The sequence below is a fragment of the Mustela putorius genome, unplaced genomic scaffold (genome assembly GCF_011764305.1).
Source record: "Mustela putorius furo isolate JIRA1106 unplaced genomic scaffold, ASM1176430v1.1 tig00003983_pilon_pilon_pilon, whole genome shotgun sequence".
Classification (NCBI taxonomy): Eukaryota; Metazoa; Chordata; class Mammalia; order Carnivora; family Mustelidae; genus Mustela; species Mustela putorius.
In genome coordinates this window covers 5114336-5132021 of record NW_025422123.1, presented here as the reverse complement: position 1 = coordinate 5132021, position 17686 = coordinate 5114336, and the positions used below count along the sequence as shown (strand labels likewise).

At 53.3% G+C, this 17686-nt stretch overlaps 1 protein-coding gene across 2 annotated transcripts in view; it reads left to right on the top strand.

Moving 5' to 3' along the window:
- Positions 1-17465, top strand: part of BTBD9 (BTB domain containing 9) — a 417028-nt gene extending 399563 nt beyond the window's left edge. Inside the window, exon 11 of one of the 2 annotated variants that reach the window (XM_004739994.3) lies at positions 15869-17465. In XM_004739994.3, coding sequence (XP_004740051.1) covers positions 15869-16066 — 198 coding nt within the window. In that variant the 3' untranslated portion in view covers positions 16067-17465. Of the gene's footprint in view, positions 1-756; positions 868-15868 lie in introns of those variants that run through there. The other variant, XM_045071237.1, reaches the window with a different exon arrangement.
- Positions 17466-17686: the final 221 nt, after the last annotated feature.

Below are 17686 nucleotides of genomic sequence, written 5' to 3'. Positions count from 1 at the left end.
CTCTGGTCAGGATGTCAGGATTTAGCCCCATGTCAGGCTCTACACTGGGCGTAGAGCCTGCTTGAGATTCTCTCTCTCCCTCTCCCTCAGCCCGTCTCCCTGCTTACACTGGCAGGTGCTCTCTCTCTAATAAGTAAATAAAATCTTTTTAAAATATAAAAAATAACTGGAGGGCGCCTGGGTGGCTCAGTGGGTTAAGCCGCTGCCTTCGGCTCAGGTCATGATCTCCGGGTCCTGGGATCGAGTCCTGCATCGGGCTCTCTGCTCGGCAGGGAGCCTGCTTCCTCCTCTCTCTCTCTCTGCCTGCCTCTCTGCCTACTTGTAATCTCTCTCTGTCAAATAAATAAATAAATAAATAAATCTTTTAAAAAAAATAAATAAATAAAATAACTGGAGAAAAAAGAAAGGAGAAGACCATGCCCTTGGTGAATAGAGAAACCAGGACACCTGAGTGTGAGGGAGGCTGCCATGACTAATTATACCAGGACAGCCAGTGTAAACCAGGATTGAACCAGGCGCACCTGGACCGCTCTCCCCTCCACAGTGTGGCTTCCCAGTGTGCTCACGGAGGCACCTGGGCATTCACACACACCGTTTAAGGTGAGGCCAGTGTCAGTCAACACAGTAAGGAACTGCTTACCTTTGAGTGGGTGTTGAGTGAGCACTGGTGGCTGGATGGTGGTGTCTAGTGTATGGCCACACTGTTGACTTCATCTGCTGATCATGCCCTTGCTTTTTATGCTCGTGCGTGTTTAGTGTGAACCTCTGAAGGACGGCTGGTTAAAGACTGGAATCATAAGGAACCGTAAGACTGAAATGGGAAATGAAAGGCAACAAAATGGTAACCGCTCTGCAGCTTCCCCTTAAGCTGCTCTTTCTCAGATCTGTCCGGGGCTAGCTTCCTGGGCGTGTGACCAGACTAGTTGCGTGGAGCTCCACACCCAGAAAAGGGCTCTGTGCTTCGGGTTTAATGCTCACCAGTACCATCTCGAGTGCTTCACAATTTGACCTATCACTGTGTTCTTGTAAGGGCAGCTGCATGGGACCATGGCGCATTCACCTGGGGCTAGGAGCCTCAGTTCGAACACAGGCCCCTCTGGCCGTCCCAGGACAGGTTCTCAGGCACCCACCCTCCACTCCCCGTGGGGGCCTAGCACATTTGCAGGGAGGGTCCACATCTAGTATGAATTTCACCTGCATCACAGGATAGGGCCCCGGGCGCCTGTGAGGGTCTGCCCTGGCTTCAGGAGTTCCCCTGGCCGAGGGATTGCAACAGGAAGTAACAAAGGAAAAGCCTGTGTCAGGAAAGAAAAAGCTTTTTTTCCTGCTTTTTGAATAAGAGGCTCTACATTTTCATTTTGTGCTGAGCCCTGCATATTACATAGCTGGCCCGGTTGGTGCATTGTTTTTGTCAAATCAGAATTCTCCAGAGCACGTCAAGGTGTTTCTGGTACTTAAGAACGCATTTTAAAAAGTGAAAATATTGTGATAATTTATATTTATTTTGCCTTTTTATTGGTTTAGAACAAAAATGATAGATGCCTACAATGTGTTTCTTACGGAGAAGAGCTGATAAACAGAAGCCTGAAACTTTCTCTCTTACCTCTTCATTTCACAAATCTGAAAATTAAAAAAGTAAACAAATTGAGATTTTTCTTAAAGCACAAAATTAAAGAACTCTAAACATTAGGTCATAAAAAGCACCCTTTTCTTTGATGAGACAATAAAAGTATATTTGAATCTGTATTTTAATATATATTTGAGCCCCAAACCAAGTATCATCATATTTTAAAATATTTTTTTCTTTTTTAAAAGTTTTAATTCCCATCTAGTTAACATAAAGTTTTATGTTAGTTTTAGGGGCACAATATAGTGATTCAGCAATTCCATACGTTACTCAGCATATTTTTAAATTTTTGCCTAGAAATCCCAATTTTTCTTACCACTTAAACTTACATTAAGTTACGTGTTTATTATGTACCAAATCAGAAAACAATTGATCTTTCCATAATACTGAATCAACGTAAATTTGAATATTTTTCATTTGCAGTCACTTATTTCTTATGTAATACATCCAAAAAACCCAACCAGTTCTGTCTTTAATTCCTCTGTGGGATTCTGCAGTTAGGTATTCCAGCAGAAGGAATTCTAGGTCAGAGAAGGCGAAGGAGTGAGTGGGGTGAGTCTGATGAGTGTCTCCCAGAGTTTAACCCCAACCCTATTCCATCAGTGACCTTATAAAGAACAGTTTCCCATTACAGACCCTGAAGTTAGAGTACAAGATCGCCTCTCACCAGATGAGCTTCCTGAACTGTCTGTGTGGGGAGATCCAACCCCACTGACCAGCCCGTTTGAATGGGTTGACTAGTAGGCTGCTAATTAATCGGTGCTCTGTTGCATTTGGTTCACGATCCTCAGTGTGGTATTGCCAACTGGGGAAACCTCTTAAGTCATAAAATAAATAATGAGCGGGATCAAAAGGCAGGACCCACATACTGTCTTTCTCAGAGCACATAAGAAGGCACAAAAGTGCTGAGTCTCCCTGGGAATCAAGAATGCAGCGGACTCTCAAAGACAGCATTCTTTTCTCCAATGTGCCACTTTCTGGGGCATTATTTTAAGACAGCATCATCTGTCTTAGAGAACAGTGGGAATGTGTATACATCAGTGTGGTGACATTCAGACGTGAGAGAGACCAGGCTGCACTAAGGGAAGAGGAGTGACTGAGGTTGGTCCAGCAGGACTTCTGGGGAAGGCAGCCCCAGGGGAGAGCTCAGATGGCCCAGACAGCCAGGGAAAGGAGGCTGTGGGCACAGTCAGGAAATGGAAATGGCCGGGGGTCTGGACAAGCCCCATCCCTAGTCCCATAGAAGCCAGAACCCCGCCGTCAATCAGAATATTAGAGTCAGGGTGCTGCTTTCTCACAGGTGAGGGTGGTAGAGGGAGAGGCAGGGGTTCCTTAGCCTGTCACTGCTCGTTTGCCAGGTAATGTCCATGGCCTCCCTTTAGTCAGAGCCAAGACCTTTAGAGACTGAGTGTTACCAGAGGCTTTTGGAAATTTCAAGAAGTGCAGCTGGGACTGGTTTTTAGCATGTGTGGATAATGGAAAGAGAAATGTGGGTGAATACCTTTGCCCCACCGCCCCACAGAAGATTATTTTATGCAGCTGCTGCCCCTTCCAGAGAGGAAGTCAGGCAGGGGATGACAGGGGGAGCGTCGCTCAGAGGTGCCTGTGACTTGAGGAGCATTCCAGGGGGTGGTGGTTGGGCCCTTTTGGCAGAGCGTGGGAAGTGCCAACGCAGTGTGTCCCTGGGACGGGGGCTTCCGGCTGCTGTGGGGCTGGAAACCACCCCGACATCCACATCCCTCCTGCTGCTGGACTAGCAGAACCCCCCTCCCCCCAGGCTAAACCAGCCTGGGATTCCTTGCCCAGTGTAGACGTGTGTGTCCTGCCCCTGCGGCCAGGCCTTCCTGTGTGCGAGGCCCACCTGCGGTCAGCCGCGTGCTGGTCTCCAGGCCTCCCTGCCATGGGGCTCTTGGTTGACAGCAGCGTCAGCCACCGTAGAGCTTCAGATTTCTTGATCACCTGTTTTGGCATGCTTCTGATTTCCTGCAGCATTTCATCCCTGTCCTCTGGGAAGTGTCTGTCTGCTGCTGCCGGCATCTGTCTCTCATCTTCCTTTGTGAGCGCCGCAGCGAGGAATTCATTTAATTTTTTAGCTACAACTCCTGTCAATAAATTTCCCTAATGCTTACCTCACAGCCTCCTCCACTTCCTTCAGTGACCTCCTGCCCTTGTGTACTTGGCATCACCCTTGCCGTTTATCTTCGCTCCCGAGCACATTTTCCTTTCGTTCCCCACAGCGTGTGCTTTGTCATCCTCCGCTCTGCAGTCTCCCCCGTGCTGGGTGCGCCTCTCACACGGCTCGGGCTCCTCTCCTTTACCCTCGGACCCCTCTCTCGCATGTCTTCTGTGTGCTCGCAGCGTCTCCTTTGTCCCCCTGTCACGCTTAGCACTAGATGGCAGACACGTGTCTTTCAGCTCAGCCGCCCTCTCGTCCTGCTCCCCTTGGTTGCTTCCAATTGTCGGACTGTCCCCGGGGCCGGCAGCCAGCAAGGTCCTCCTTGGCTGCTTCCTCGGGCACGTTGCGCTGGTCCCGGTGCCTGGCCGGCGATGGCGTGCTCGTGCCAGTGCGGTGGCCCACCGCAGCTCTGAGTGCCCTGGAGGCAGACGGTGCTCCTCTGTCCAAGCCTCTCTTGTCTGACAAAGGGTAGAACCGGGGCCCATGGACAGCACCCCACGCGTCTTGGCCAACCCGAAGCTGCCACTCTGGTGACTGCAGCCAAGCCGTGCTGGCTGGGATGCGCACCCCGAACAGGCCCCTTTGTTTTCATTCCAGTAATGATCGTAGCAGAGCCTCACACCGCCATCCCCGGAGATCAGATGGGTCCAAACAGGATCCGTCCAGGGAGGGACCTCTGAAAAGCAATCCATGGATTAAAGGAACAGAAGTTACACCTGTTTTGGGTTTTTTTGTTTGTTTGTTTTTTTAATGGCTTTCCTGGATGCATGGGTTTGAGAGCAAGTTCTGGAATGAATTTTCAGTACACAGAGCTCAGGGACACAGACAGCCCCTGGGGGGAACAAAAGGACTATGGGAAAAACGAGCTATCTGCAATTAGGACTGTGGTCCCATTCTCAAGAACCGGGGACCGTGGAACGTGAGAGCCTCTGCCAAGTCAGTAGGCGAAGCTGCGGAGGGAATGGCTGGGCTGCCTGTCGGTCGCTCTCAGGGTTCCTTTCTACTTACCAGGTGTGTGTAGCTAAGGACAGAGGCTGTGTCGTATTAACTGTGTGTCCAGGCACCTTGCGTGGGCCCTGTGCGCGTTTGCAGGGAGAGCCTGTCAGCTGAGGGAGTGAAGGAACCATTCGGTCTGTCCGTCCATCCCTCCCTCGTGCATCCTCAGCCACCAAGGGCAAGGACTTAGTGCTCCCGCTTCTCCCCATCAAGAGCCTGTGTCACTCCAGAGGTAGACATCCTGCAGCCACCCTGAAGAGCTGCTGAAAGCAGACACTTTTGTAAGTGGAAGGGCAAATATGCCACATGCCTCCGCAGGTCCCATTTGAAGACCCTCGTAGTAACAATTGCTCTATTTATTGAGCAGTTACTGTGCTCAGTACTGAAGCTAATTAAACTGTCCACTCGGCAGATGTGAAGGAGAATCTACTCTCACCCACTTTTTAAGGATGACGGACAGCCCTTCGCCTCTAGCACTGCGGGAGTATAAACTGCGGTCATTGCCGGAGAGAGGAGTCTGGTAAGATCTAAGGTTGGACATGTGCGCGCCTACCCTAAGACGAAGCATCTGACGCCCGTGGGTATTCTCTAAAGAAGCTCTCACTCGTGCTCCGGGTACAAGAGTGAAGACGCTCCTAGCAGCACTGTTCCTACGAGACCCAAGCAGGACACCTCCTAGTCATCCGTCCGGGGAGAATGGAAAAGCCAAGCATCGCTGGGCCGTCATCCACGCTGTCATCCAATCACAGCATGTCGAAGCAAAGAAGCCAGGCACAGAAGAGTACAGAGAGTAGGATTATATTCATATAACGTCAAAAACAGGCGAAAGTAAGCTGTCATATACAAGGATGTGGACACGGGTTGTGAAACTTTTCTTTAAAAAAAAAAAAAAAAAAGGCGAAGGAATAATTATTATTAAAACCAGAACTGTGGTTTCCTTGGGGTGGGGAGGCTGGGGTCCGGAAGGGCCGTCCTCGTGGAGGGACAGAGGGACCCCGGCAGTGTTCCTGGGTTGTTGCCCCCCGTGGAGTCTACATGGCGGTCACCCTGCAATTATTCAGCAAGCTGTTCATTTACATTTCATGCATTCTTTAGGGCGTGGTTTCCCCCTGTAAAAATGTCCTAAGCAAAAAGGAAAATTTGATGAGGAAGCTAGAGCTGAGCAATGTTAAGTATTTTGCCCAAGGTCACCCTGCTGGTGAGTGCCAGTCAGGATTTGAATCCTGGCAGTTGGTCTCTGAAAATCCAGACTGCACTGTCTCCCAAAAGGACACACTCCGTAATAGTAGAGCCCTAGAAATGAGTCCAGCTCTGCCCAGCACAGTCAGATGTGGTAAGCACATGACTCCTGTGGGCACACTGAAGGCACCAGCCCTCTCCAGATCTGGGAGAAAAACGAAGGCAGGGCCCGGCTTAGAGCTGGTGGCCGTCAGCCAGGTGAAGAGCAAGCCGTCCAAACTAGAGCCCAACAGCCCAGCGGATGCAGACCAATGCAGGGCCCGGGCCTGAGGAGGAGGCTTCCTCATCTATAAAATGGACCACAGGAGCCTGGCCCTTGGGACTGGAGAGACATGGACGAGATGGGGTGCGGTGGCAGGCTCCTCTGCTCTCATGCAGGGGATGTGCGGTGCGAGGGTGGCCACCGGAGGGTCTGCACAAGCCTGCAGCAGCAGGACGGAGAGTCTGCAAGTGGCTGCTTGAGCTGCCCTCCAGGACCACTCAGCGCGGAGCCCAGAGTGAGGCAGAATTTATTCACAGGCATCTGTCAGGCCAGTGAGTGTCTGTGGGTCCCAGTGCCATCCTTGTTCCCATAGCAACATGTGGCTCAAGTGAAGAAAAAAACACAAAAACAAGGAAAGGGACTCTTTTTGTTGTTGTTGTTTTAAACAAACAAACAAAAAAACTCCTTCCTGGCCTGGTGGTAATTATTTTCCAGACACCCCCACCAGGTCTGATCGCACCCTCCCTGGCTGCCCTGAGGTCTTCCCCTTGTAGCATCCTCTAGAGGCTGTGCTCTAAGCCCCCAAAGGCAGGGGGCCCCCAACGCAGCCATAGGCTGGCTCTCCAGGCCTGAATTCCTGCGCAGTCAGCACGAGGCCTGAAGCAAACATCCCTGAGGCAGAGACTCCAAGAGATGACAGAGCAAATGGACCAGTGAGCCTCTCCCTCAGAGAGCTCCTGACCTCAGGCTGCCCCTTCTGCCAGGGAGGGGGACCCTGGCCTTCCAGGGGATGTCACATAGCAGTGATGGGGAAGGGAGGTTTCGAAATCAAACGTGCTCAGGAGGAGAAATTACCAGTGCAAACCAGGCTTCCAACGGCACCAGATGCCCTGTGGGGTGTATGCAAGGCAGAGGGCAGGATTGGGTGTGGGCCAGACACAAGACAAGCACAGGAACAGTAGGGCGTTGGCACGGACAGGTCAGCCTGGCTGCCACCTGTGAGTTTGCGGAGCCATTGCCCGGGTCCCTCACTACACGGCACTTCTTGAGGATGGAGATGGTGTCCTGGTATCTTCGGGTCCCTGTACCCAGCCCTATTCCCCACAGCGTAGCCCCTCTGTAAATCAGACCAAGGGCCAGAGCATTAGTGTAGGGTTCTGAGAGAAATAAGCTATCGGGAACCCCCTATGACAACTTGCATCTGAGGAATGTGGGAGAGTGGAAGATTGCACCAGGCTGTAATCCCCATGACCTTGAAGAACGGCCGGCCCATAGCTATGGGCAAGTCTAGGACATGGGCAGCTGGGGCTCCATGTGCTGGCCTTCCAACCTGAGGGGGCACAGGCAGGCTTCTTGATGCCCCATCCAGTGGGAAGGGGGCCTTGGCAAGGCCACACCTACCAGGTTCTACCTGGGAACTGGAACATTTCCCCTTTTTTGTTTCTTAGTCTTTTTTTTTCCCCCCAAAATAAAAAAGATACCTCTAACACTCCAGGGCCAGAGTAATGATGATGGGAGAGTTAACTGTACTCCCTGGAGCTCTGGAGTGTGCACACAGAAAAATATGGTAACCAGAGATTGCAGGGCTACCTGGAGTGATAATGTATTAGAAAGGCTCTTTTTCTAGAACCTTCCAAGCCATTAAGTTCCAGGGATCTGTGGGAGCCCTGGCCTATGCGAATATGGGAAAGTAGAATTGAAAAGTTTTAAGAACTTGCCATACCTAAGCAATGTCACCAGGAATCATATTCCTGTACCTGTTAGGATTAGATAGTTGTGCAAAACAGTTTGGGCATCGTATCACCCCTAAGCAATACTGAAAAAGTATTGTTCACAATCTGGAAATATCTCCCGTTAACAAAAGTTTTCTTAACCGAAAACCAGGTTTTGGGCTATTCAGATGAACATAGGGCTTTTGCTTTTTATAAAGGGGTGTTTTGTTGGAGAAACTTGGACTTCAATTTCAAAGGAACAAAAAGTGAAACGTCCCTGCAAGAGAGACGCCTATGCGGTGCTCCTGTGATGGGTGTAAGAAAGATGTTCATTGTCACCGGCATCGGGATCCATGAGCACTTGCTGACCGTGGCATGGGTGCAGGTGCCGCCGCCACAGACACCAGGAAGCGGCAGGCTCCAGAGTGGTATCGCCCAGAAGCCTCGTCTTTGTGCTTGACTTGCGGGCAGATATCCCTGAGAGACGGTTATCTATTTTACCAAGATATGTCACCTTGGAAATCTAAGTCGAAAGCTTGGGTCAGGAATGCCGTTTGTATCGGCTGGCATGAAAGCAGTCGGGGAAAAATACTCAGGAGAAACCAGAAAAGCAAGGTAGAGCCATGGATCAACATTTATTAAATTTTCCCCATTTTTGCTACAGTTCACGGCAGACTTGGCACAGCCTGGGAAAACGAGACGGGGCTTCTGTGCATCTGAGAGCCTTGAAGCTCTGTGGTGCACACCGTGCTTGGGGAGGCCCAGTAATGAAAGAAGGCATGGCCTGCAGCTGGCTGAGCCACTAGCCCGAGCCCCAAGCAGAGGCCCGTGCGTCTGTGCGCATCCTTTCCAGGTGGCTCCCGGAGACAGGAACGCCCCAGACTCTCTCAAACGTGTCGAGAATTATGGCTCCCGGAGAGGAAAGGCAAAGTGATAATAAACAGCAGCTACAAAAAAGGACGCCCGGATAGTGACTCAGGCTGGGTCGGACTCGTACACACGACTACCTTCCAAATTAGCCAGCTCCTCTCGGGGGATAGATCCAGCAGCCGTTGAAGCTGGTTCGGCGAAGGTGCCCCTTTGTGAGCAGCGGCAATCAAACAGGCTAATGGGATACATGATTGCCGAAAAGGGGCCGGGAAAATGATGTGGTGGCCGCAGTAATGGTTTTGCATAAATCAGTAGTGTGACTCTGCCCTGTATGCCTCATTCGCTTTTGGTCACATCCTTTCCGATGGATATTGCAGTCTTGGGAAGGTTCGTGGGAAAGCAATGGAATGACAGGAGCTTCTGAGCAAAGAGAAACCCAGGACCTGGCTGTTCCCTCTAGAGGGAGGCAGAGGAGCTTGAGGGCATGGCCTGCAGGGTGTCCACTCCGGAGGGCAGCCTGGACCCCCGGTCTCCCCCAGTCTCCCCCAGTCTCCCCCGGTCTCCCCGCAAACAGAGCAGAGGCCCTGCAGCCTCTCTTGCCTTGGGCACTTCAGCAGAGGGTGCGAGGCCGCATCAGGGAAGGAGCCAGTTTCCCCACAACAGGCTCACTCTCCACCCCTGCTCCCAAGAAGAGTCGGGCCCCTCTCTGGGTGCCCAGGTTCCCAGGCCTGTGCGAGGTGATGGTGGTGAGGCACCCGGGCCTGGGGCCTGGCTGGCCATTGGCCTTGTGCTGTGTTGGGTTCAGGGCCAGCACACTGTTCTCCAGAAAGGGGAGCAGGCTTAGGAGCAGCTCGGCCCTTGAGGTTGAATCCCACCACTCACTCCTGGGACCTTGGGTGCACTGCCCTTGCCTCCTCTGCGGAGAAGTAAACTCCTACCAGCAGGGGCGCCCTGTGCCCCATCTCCCCTGCTCAGCACCTGGTCAGTGTTTGTGGTCCGTGGGGCGCTTAAAGTTTAAAAAATAAAAACAGGGAGAGGATCTGACGGCAAGGACAGGCCCTCGGAGGCTGGCTGAGCCTGGAGCTCCCCCCTGCCCCCCGAGACCCCGCTGCTGCCCCCTTCTGTAGCATGGCCAGCTGCCGTCTCTCCTTCCAGAGAATCTTTCCAATCACTCTGACCCTTTTCTCTCCTGTGTCTGTCTCACCATGTTTCTTCTTAATTTGGGTTATTCTTCCCTTTAAAAATGACTCTTTCCTGTTTATCCCAAATCACTGAAGTCTACCTCAGGGGGTTTTAGGATTTAAAACCCTATCTTCTTCCTTTAGACACTTCCCCCCCTTTTAAGCAGTTTTTATTATTTGTATTCCTTTTGTAATAGTTTTAATTGAGTCATTTTTAAAGAGCCGCCTCTGTCTGGAGCCTCTAGCCCCCTGCCCAGGTCTGGCCAGCTCCTCAGAGTGCTGCCCCAAGCCATGCCCTCCACTGCCCCCCACCCATACCCTCCTGCTCTCCCTCACCACCCTCTGCTGGAGAGCTCCAAGGGCCTCCCCTCTCCTGCTGCGTCTAGGGCTCCCTCCTCTGGCCTTTCCTCCTTGGCCGCCTCAAGCTTCCCTACTCAGCTCAGGCATCTCCTCCCCCAGGAAGCATCCATTCCCTACCCCCCCCCACTACCAACCCCCAGCTGGCTGGGCACTCCTCTGTGCCCTCAGGGCTCCCTGTAGGCCCAGAGACCCTTGCTCATCCATAATGTCTCTGCTGTCCCTACCGGATAGTGCCCCTCTGAGGAACCAGGAGTCACGTGGTGGGCATGCAGGAGGCGCCTTGTACATGTTGTGGAGTGAATGCATGAATGTGCTCAGACCTCCTGACCTCCACACCCCAGTCACCTGCTTCCTTCAGCCATTCCTACCATACATGTAGGACCCGCTCTGCCCTCTATGCCTGGTACCCAGAGGCACCCTTCTGATCCCCACTTCTGCCTGCCCTCTGCCTGCTCATTGTAACTCCCACTACACATTTAACCTCTTAGTTGACTCCAGCCCCGACCTGTCTTCCCATTTGTAACACACCCTTTTTCTCTTAGAACCATCAGCACATAGTTTGTGACTTACTAAAATTAACTGTTTCCTGTATGTTGCCTTTGAATCTGGCAGAGCCTGCTTGGCTCTCCGGAGCTGCTTAGGGAACCCACACTGAAGTTCATTGGTCCCTCAGAGACACCCTTGGGTCCCAGACTGAAGCTTAGCATGGAGGTAGCCCTGTCCCTCCTGTCTGCCCTAACTTGGTTGGAAGGGCCAACCACTGGTGGCAGGGGAGCAGTGGCTAGGATCTCTGGAGAAGGAATAGCCATGGCAGAACATGAAAATGGCCCATGGAGATTGCTGTCACTGTTGCTAGGCATGAAGGCAAACATGGGGATAACAGCCATTTGCACTATTACTTTAAAAAACCGGTTAGTTAAATGGGCTAAAGATGGTTGTGCAGTTCACATCACCCAAGTTAGAGAAGAGAGATGTGAGGGCTGGAAGTGGGAATGGCAGCAGCAGGAGGGCAGCAGGAGGCAGGCCAGCGAGCATTTCTTAGGTGCCCATGGGCTCTCCCAGCACCATGTGGAGGAGAGGCCCTGCCCCTCAGGCTAGGGACACTGATGGGACGCTTTCTAAGATGAGAGGCATACTCCAAATGGCCAGCCGATAGTGTGTGGCCCCAGAGAGAGGCTTTCTAAGTTTATTTTTCAATCTAGAGTTGAAACACGGATGTGTTTATTCCCGTGCAAGGCCTGTGTGGGAGAAAGGACAACCATGCCTTGGTCCTTGAGCCCCAGGGTTGCTGAGATGGAAGGACAGAGACAGGAGTGGGGCGGGAGGCCTGAAGCCTCACAGGGCCTGTGAGGCAAGATCTTGCCTGGAAATTCAGGGCACTGAAAAGCTCGCAGGCACACAGGGAGGGAAAACCCCTTCTATGTGGAGGAAAGGTCGTCAGTCAGTGCATGGGTCAGCATCAGGCCTGCGGAAAAAGCCTCCGGAGAGCTTTGGGCCAAGAGCGTGGGCTACAGGTCAGAGGGCGTGATGGTGCAGGGTTAAGGACTCAGGGTCAGAAAAGGGGAAGGTGCAGTAAGTGCAGCGTGCACACAGTTCCCTTCCAGTAGGTGAGACGCGGGCTCTGGGGACAGGGTGTGACCAGACTGGACTGAGAGAGAACAGGATGTCAGTTGGCTTACGTCGGAGAAGCTCCAGGGAGAGGCTTGAGAGAACGTGTGGGTGGGATTTCAGGCAGCGGAGGTGTGTTCTGGAGGGAGGCCCAGTGTGCCCTCAGCACCCCACCCACACTTAGAAAGAGGAGTGCTCCTAAGGCCAAACAGACCATCACTAACCTGCCAAAGGATGCTCTTGTCACTTGAAAAGCTTAAAGAATGTTAAATTGGAGAAGAAGAGGTTAATAGCTGCCACGTAGAAGATGTTCAGGTTTGCCTTCATGGCACAGGTCACAGCTGATGGCCTGGACAGTTCAGAATCACAAAAGGCCCTCCTGTCGGGCTCTTGCCGGGTTAGCACCTGCAGACGGACCCAAACGGGAGCTGGTGCTCCAACAGAGAGGAGGGGAAGAAAGGAAAAGGAAGGAGGATGGGGGTGACTTGGCACCTCGAGGACGCCAGGAAGCACCGTGGCAAGAACAGGGCCGGCCTAAGCTTCAAGGAGAGAAATCCGCTGCTTCTAAGAGAACCGGCTCTGCCAAAATGCACAGGACAGACCCGAGGGTGCATGGACTCCGTTAGTCTTCATATTAGAGTTTGAGATGTGACATTTGAAACAGCGGTAGAAAAATGAATTGAAGTAGGAATGGGGGGGAATAGTGATGCAGGAAGGTGAGCACAGAATTTGTATTTTAACTACAACCTCACAGCTGCCATCACCTGTGTCTTCTCCTCTGTGAGCCTGATTCTACAGTAGAAGGTTGTGTGTGTGTGCACATGTGTGTGTGGGGGGCATGGTGCACATGCTCAAGCCATGGAGGCCACAGAGCCCCTGGGACGAAGGAGGGAAATTCTTTGTGGCCCACACCCCAACCCCTCCTCCAGCTGCGCCGCTTCCTGCAGGGAGAGGGGCAGGTGCCCACCAATCCTGTTTTGCGTTCTGCCCACTCCCAGGCTACCAGGGCCTTTAGCGCTACAGACAGGCCCTTATCCAGGAGCAGACTCACCACACGCTGGCAGATCCAAAGCTGAGCAGCTCCTGTCCTGCCAGCAGGCCTGCAGAATAAAGGGAGCCAGGCAGGGGGATGGCTGTTTTCCTGGAAGTGCTGGGCACCCTTAGTTGGTGTGTCCCACCCTCACGGGCCAGAAGGTGCCATGCCCCTGGGCCACATGGCCTGTCCACGCAGGCTCCAGGGTCCCACCAGCCAGTGCAGATACCACTACACACCAAGTTCACTGAGAGCGCTACCACTTTCCCCGTCTCACTTGTTTAGCGGAAGCCTGGAGACAAAAGGGAGAAAGCCTGGGACAGGTAGTGCCCGATCAGCTGTCAGAGAGCCAGCGCCCTATCAGCTGTCCGTCCAGGAGGCTGTAGTCCAGCCGCTGGGTTTCTGCCCCGACGGTCCCCCCGCCACTGTCCCATCAGCAGCCCAGCACACCAGTTCCTTTAAGACTCTCTGGCAGCATCAGGCTCCTCGGGAAATGCAACTCACCCCTAAACCCCCTTCCAGCTGAGGCTTCCAGCCTCCCGATCACTGCCCCTGCCTCTTGCTGGGATCCACCACTGCCAGGCCCATCCTCACAGCCCTCACTTTCCCCCGTGAGCCTGTGCGGCCCTTCCTGCACCCCAACCTCGCTGCCCCCCAGCTGCCTGGGCTCCAGCCTCTTAGGTCAGCTCATCCCAGAGTTGTCCCACTTTGCTTGCTGAACTTCACCTCTAAGTCAAGGTTGATATGTGTTTCTCATGGACTATAGCGCCTCCTCTTGGCCTCTGTGACCTCCTGCGCAAAGCTCTCCCCCATCCTTGAGGACAGTACGGTTGGCCTGGAGCTGACCACACCGCCCTCCACCTGCGGGTGGCCCTGCCCGCGTGAATCACACATCTCACAACCTGTCAGCGGCATGTGCACTTTTGAGGCCAGAGTCTTTGTTATTGGAGCTGACGTACAGGCCCAGCCCCATGGGAAGTGTCCAGTCTGTGTTCACGTGATGAGCAGATTCTGGGATATTCTTCAGCAGAGACCTCGCCAGCCCCATGGAGTCGGATCTTTCCCTCGGACACCACTGGCCCTTTCCTCCTAAAGTCATCTGAGTTATTCCCCTTGCCTAGAACACTTCTAACCCCAAAATGCCCCTCTTTTCCTCCAAGCCATGCCTATTCACTTTAAAAAGCACTCCCTTGAGAGCTTAGAGTCTCCCAGGGGCAGCAGCAGTGGCCTTCAAACATTTTGTTTGCTTCTCCCCTGGAAGAACTTGGGAAGAAAAGTATAAGTAACCTACTGAATATTTAAGGTTGAAAAGAAAATATGATGTTGAAATACAATTATTTTTATAAATATGAGGTAAAAAATACACATTTTTGTAAGATGGAAGATGAGGAACCAATTATCAGGAATAAATATTTGATGACATGATTCACTAAAATAGATTTTAACCCACTTACTGAATAAGGCACACCAAATCCGAAAGTCATCATGCAAAACCTTCACTCATGGGTTTTAGCCAGCGTATCTTGAAGATGTTTTAATTCTGGAATAATTCTCAATTATGTTTAAAAAATCACATGAGTCATGAGTATACCTCACTTCTGAATTCAGAATATCTCCCTGGGCAGAGCTGCGCCCTCGCAGGCCCGATGCTGAGGCGGCTCAGGGCCCAGCTTCCCTCCAGTGAGGGTAGCAGGGCGGTTGGGAATTCAGTCACGTTCTCGGACAGTCTGAGCATGTGCGGGCACTGAGGATCTGGAAGTGGATTCCCCTAAAACTGCCACCATGCTCCTCAGAAAGTGGCTTGGCCAGTGCCACACCAAAGACCACCACTGCCGAGGAGGGTCGGGGCAGGCCCTGGGGAGCTGCAACCCCAGAAGGGTCTGGGTGTTGGTGGAGAAAGGAATTTCCGCCCGGGAGGGCAGGCCCACTTCCTTAAAGGCCCAGCTCTGGCGAGCATCTGGCTGTCCCTTGACACCAGTGGAGACCTGCACACCGCCAGGCATTTCAGGCTCACACCCACACACACTCACATGGTGCCTCCCCTCGCGGCTGAGCTGTGCCCCATCCACACTGGCGCCGGCCCAGCCCTGAGCAAGGAGCCCAGGCGCTGGCCCAGAGACTCCCCGGCTGTGGCCGTGCTTCTCCGCTCCTGAGGGCGGCTGGCTGTCCCGCGCCAGCAGTGCGTCCCCGACCCGCCCGGCCCACGTCAGGGTGCACAGTTCCCTTCCCGAGGGCTCACTGGGGCAGAGAGGGAGGGACCCACCTGGACCCTTGGAGACAAGCCTGGTCCTCCCCTGGGGTGACGCCCTACTGGCTGCTTATTTTTTAATATCAGCTTTATTGACCCATCAGTCATGTACCGAGCCGCTCACCCACAGGGAGCGCGGCACAGGGGTTCAGCAGAGCTGTGCCGCTGCCCCGCAGCCACCCTGTTGGCTGTCAACCCAACTGCCAAAAGCAGGGTTCATCCACTCATTCAAAAGGAAGAGCTTGGGGGACGAGAGTAGCCCGGAATGGAATCATCCAGTGAGAACATTTAAAAGAAAGATTTTATTTATTTACTTGACAGAGAGAGAGAGCACACAAGTAGGCAAAGTGGCAGGCAGAGCGTGGCTTGATCCCAGGACTCTGGGATTGTGACCTGAGCCGAAGTCAGATGCTTCACTGACTGAGCCCCCAGGGGACCCCAGCAGCGAGGACACTGTACGGGATGCCATGCCATACTGCCTGTGACTATAGCCCATCAGCCCTTTACTTCTGTCCCAACCGACCGAGAGCAGTGTCCCACCTGGTCGCCTGCCCCGTGGCCGCCTCCTGGGTGCAACACCTGCCGTGCTCACGAGGCCTTTGCTCTCTCCTGCCAGGTGTTCCACTGCGTCCACTTTGAGTGTCCGGAGCAGCAGAGCAGCCAGAAGGAGGAAAGCAGCGAGGAGTCAGGGCCTGGGGAGCCCAGCCTGGCGGGTCCGCAGCTCGACCCCCACGCCCTGCAGGCCCCAGGAGGCAGCTCCCTGCCTTCCAGCCCAGGCTCTGCCTCTCGCTCGCCCAACCGACAGCACCAGTAAAGGGGGCGCGGACATGGAGGCATGCGGTGGGCCCCGAGGGCAGGGGCCAGGACTGGCATCCTCCCGGGAGGGATCTCCGTCTCCAGCCCCTCTCCCCTCCTGGGAGGAGCAGACGGCGCTGGCAAAATGGACACAGGACAGGCTTTCTCCCAAGGACAGAAAGGGGCCACGTTGTTCTCCTCTCAATTTGTTCAAATCAGGCTGGTCTCCAGGGGGAGAAAATGGGTCTTCAATCTTCATCAAGTCCACCATTAACACCCTACCTCTCTAATCTAACCCGGGCAAAGAGGCCGCGGTGGATGGGCCGGTGTCGGAATGCTGCGACGGCACCACGCTCGGGAGAACCCATCAGGCCTTTATTACCTCCAGGCACCCTTTCGGAAGTGGGTTTCCATAGAGTGTTTGCTTTTCTGGAACACATTGCCCTGGCAACTAAATGATTTTTTCTTTTTTAGTTATTGTCCATTTGCTGAATCATAGGTGTTCCAGATCTTTTTGAAATGCTCAAACAGCAAATCATTTGTTGTATTCCCTTTTGACGCTGTAATTTTCCTTCCTTAGTTTTGAACGGTTAGGCCTGGGGTGGAGCAGAGAAAAGCTGTGCACAGCTCCTGAATGAGGCACAGATGCAGCTCGTCATGGCACCGGGGCTGACAAGGAAAATCCTCTGAGGAAGTTCAAAAAAATACACAATGAGCAAATCAATCCGAGGATACTGGAGTTAATAATCACTCGAATTCCTGAGTTATTAACCTGTCATTCCTGAAACATACCCAGCCCTTAAGCTTGGGAGGCTGACAAGGAAATGGTTATTTTTGCCACCTGCTAATTTCCTGTTCCTGAGTCTGTAAACGTATCTGTAAGTCCACAGCAGCTTCCGGTAGGGCTCAGCCCACCCCTGAATCACCACCGGTTAGCTGGGCCCGTGGGGACGGTAGTCCCCTGTGCCAGCGAGTGTCAGCAGCACGCTCCTGGGGCTTTGCGGGGTGGTCATGGCAGTTCAGTCTTCGAGGTGTTTCATCCGCAGACCTGACTACTCGGCCAAGGTTGAGAAGAAAAAGTAGTTCTAAGCAGCTTTTCTCCTCCTCCTCATTGAGCGGATCCCTGCGGCAGCCTGACGGGGCTGCGCTCCCTCTCCTTCCTTAGTGCTTTCCAGCCCGGCGCTAACTACCCTTTGTAACGTGCTTAGCCTGCTGTCTGGGGTTCACTCACCTCCGGAGCCCGGCCAGGCTGAGCACCGCGGTCCCCTGGCCCCCCAGATGCAGGCCCAGGTCCTCTGCATACCCTGTGACCCCCACTTGGAGGAGGGTGGGCTTACAGGGGGTTCCTTTTGGGGTCTTACGCTCACTGGTTGCAGATGGACACAGAACCCCTCTAAGTAAATGCTCTCCCCAGTGTAGCTTGGTCTTGAGTGATCTCTCACTATGGCAACAGCAGCGGGGCATCAAACCACAGGATTAAGCCGGAAGGTGGGCCTTCTGTTTGAACAGGAGCAGAAGGAGATAGTGGGGGAGGGAGGTGCGGGGAGAGGAGCCACAGCACCGCCCATCAGCTCAGCTCACTCATCTCACCCCTTCCCCACTGTGTGGAGCAACTGGAACCCCTGAGGGGTGCCAGGCA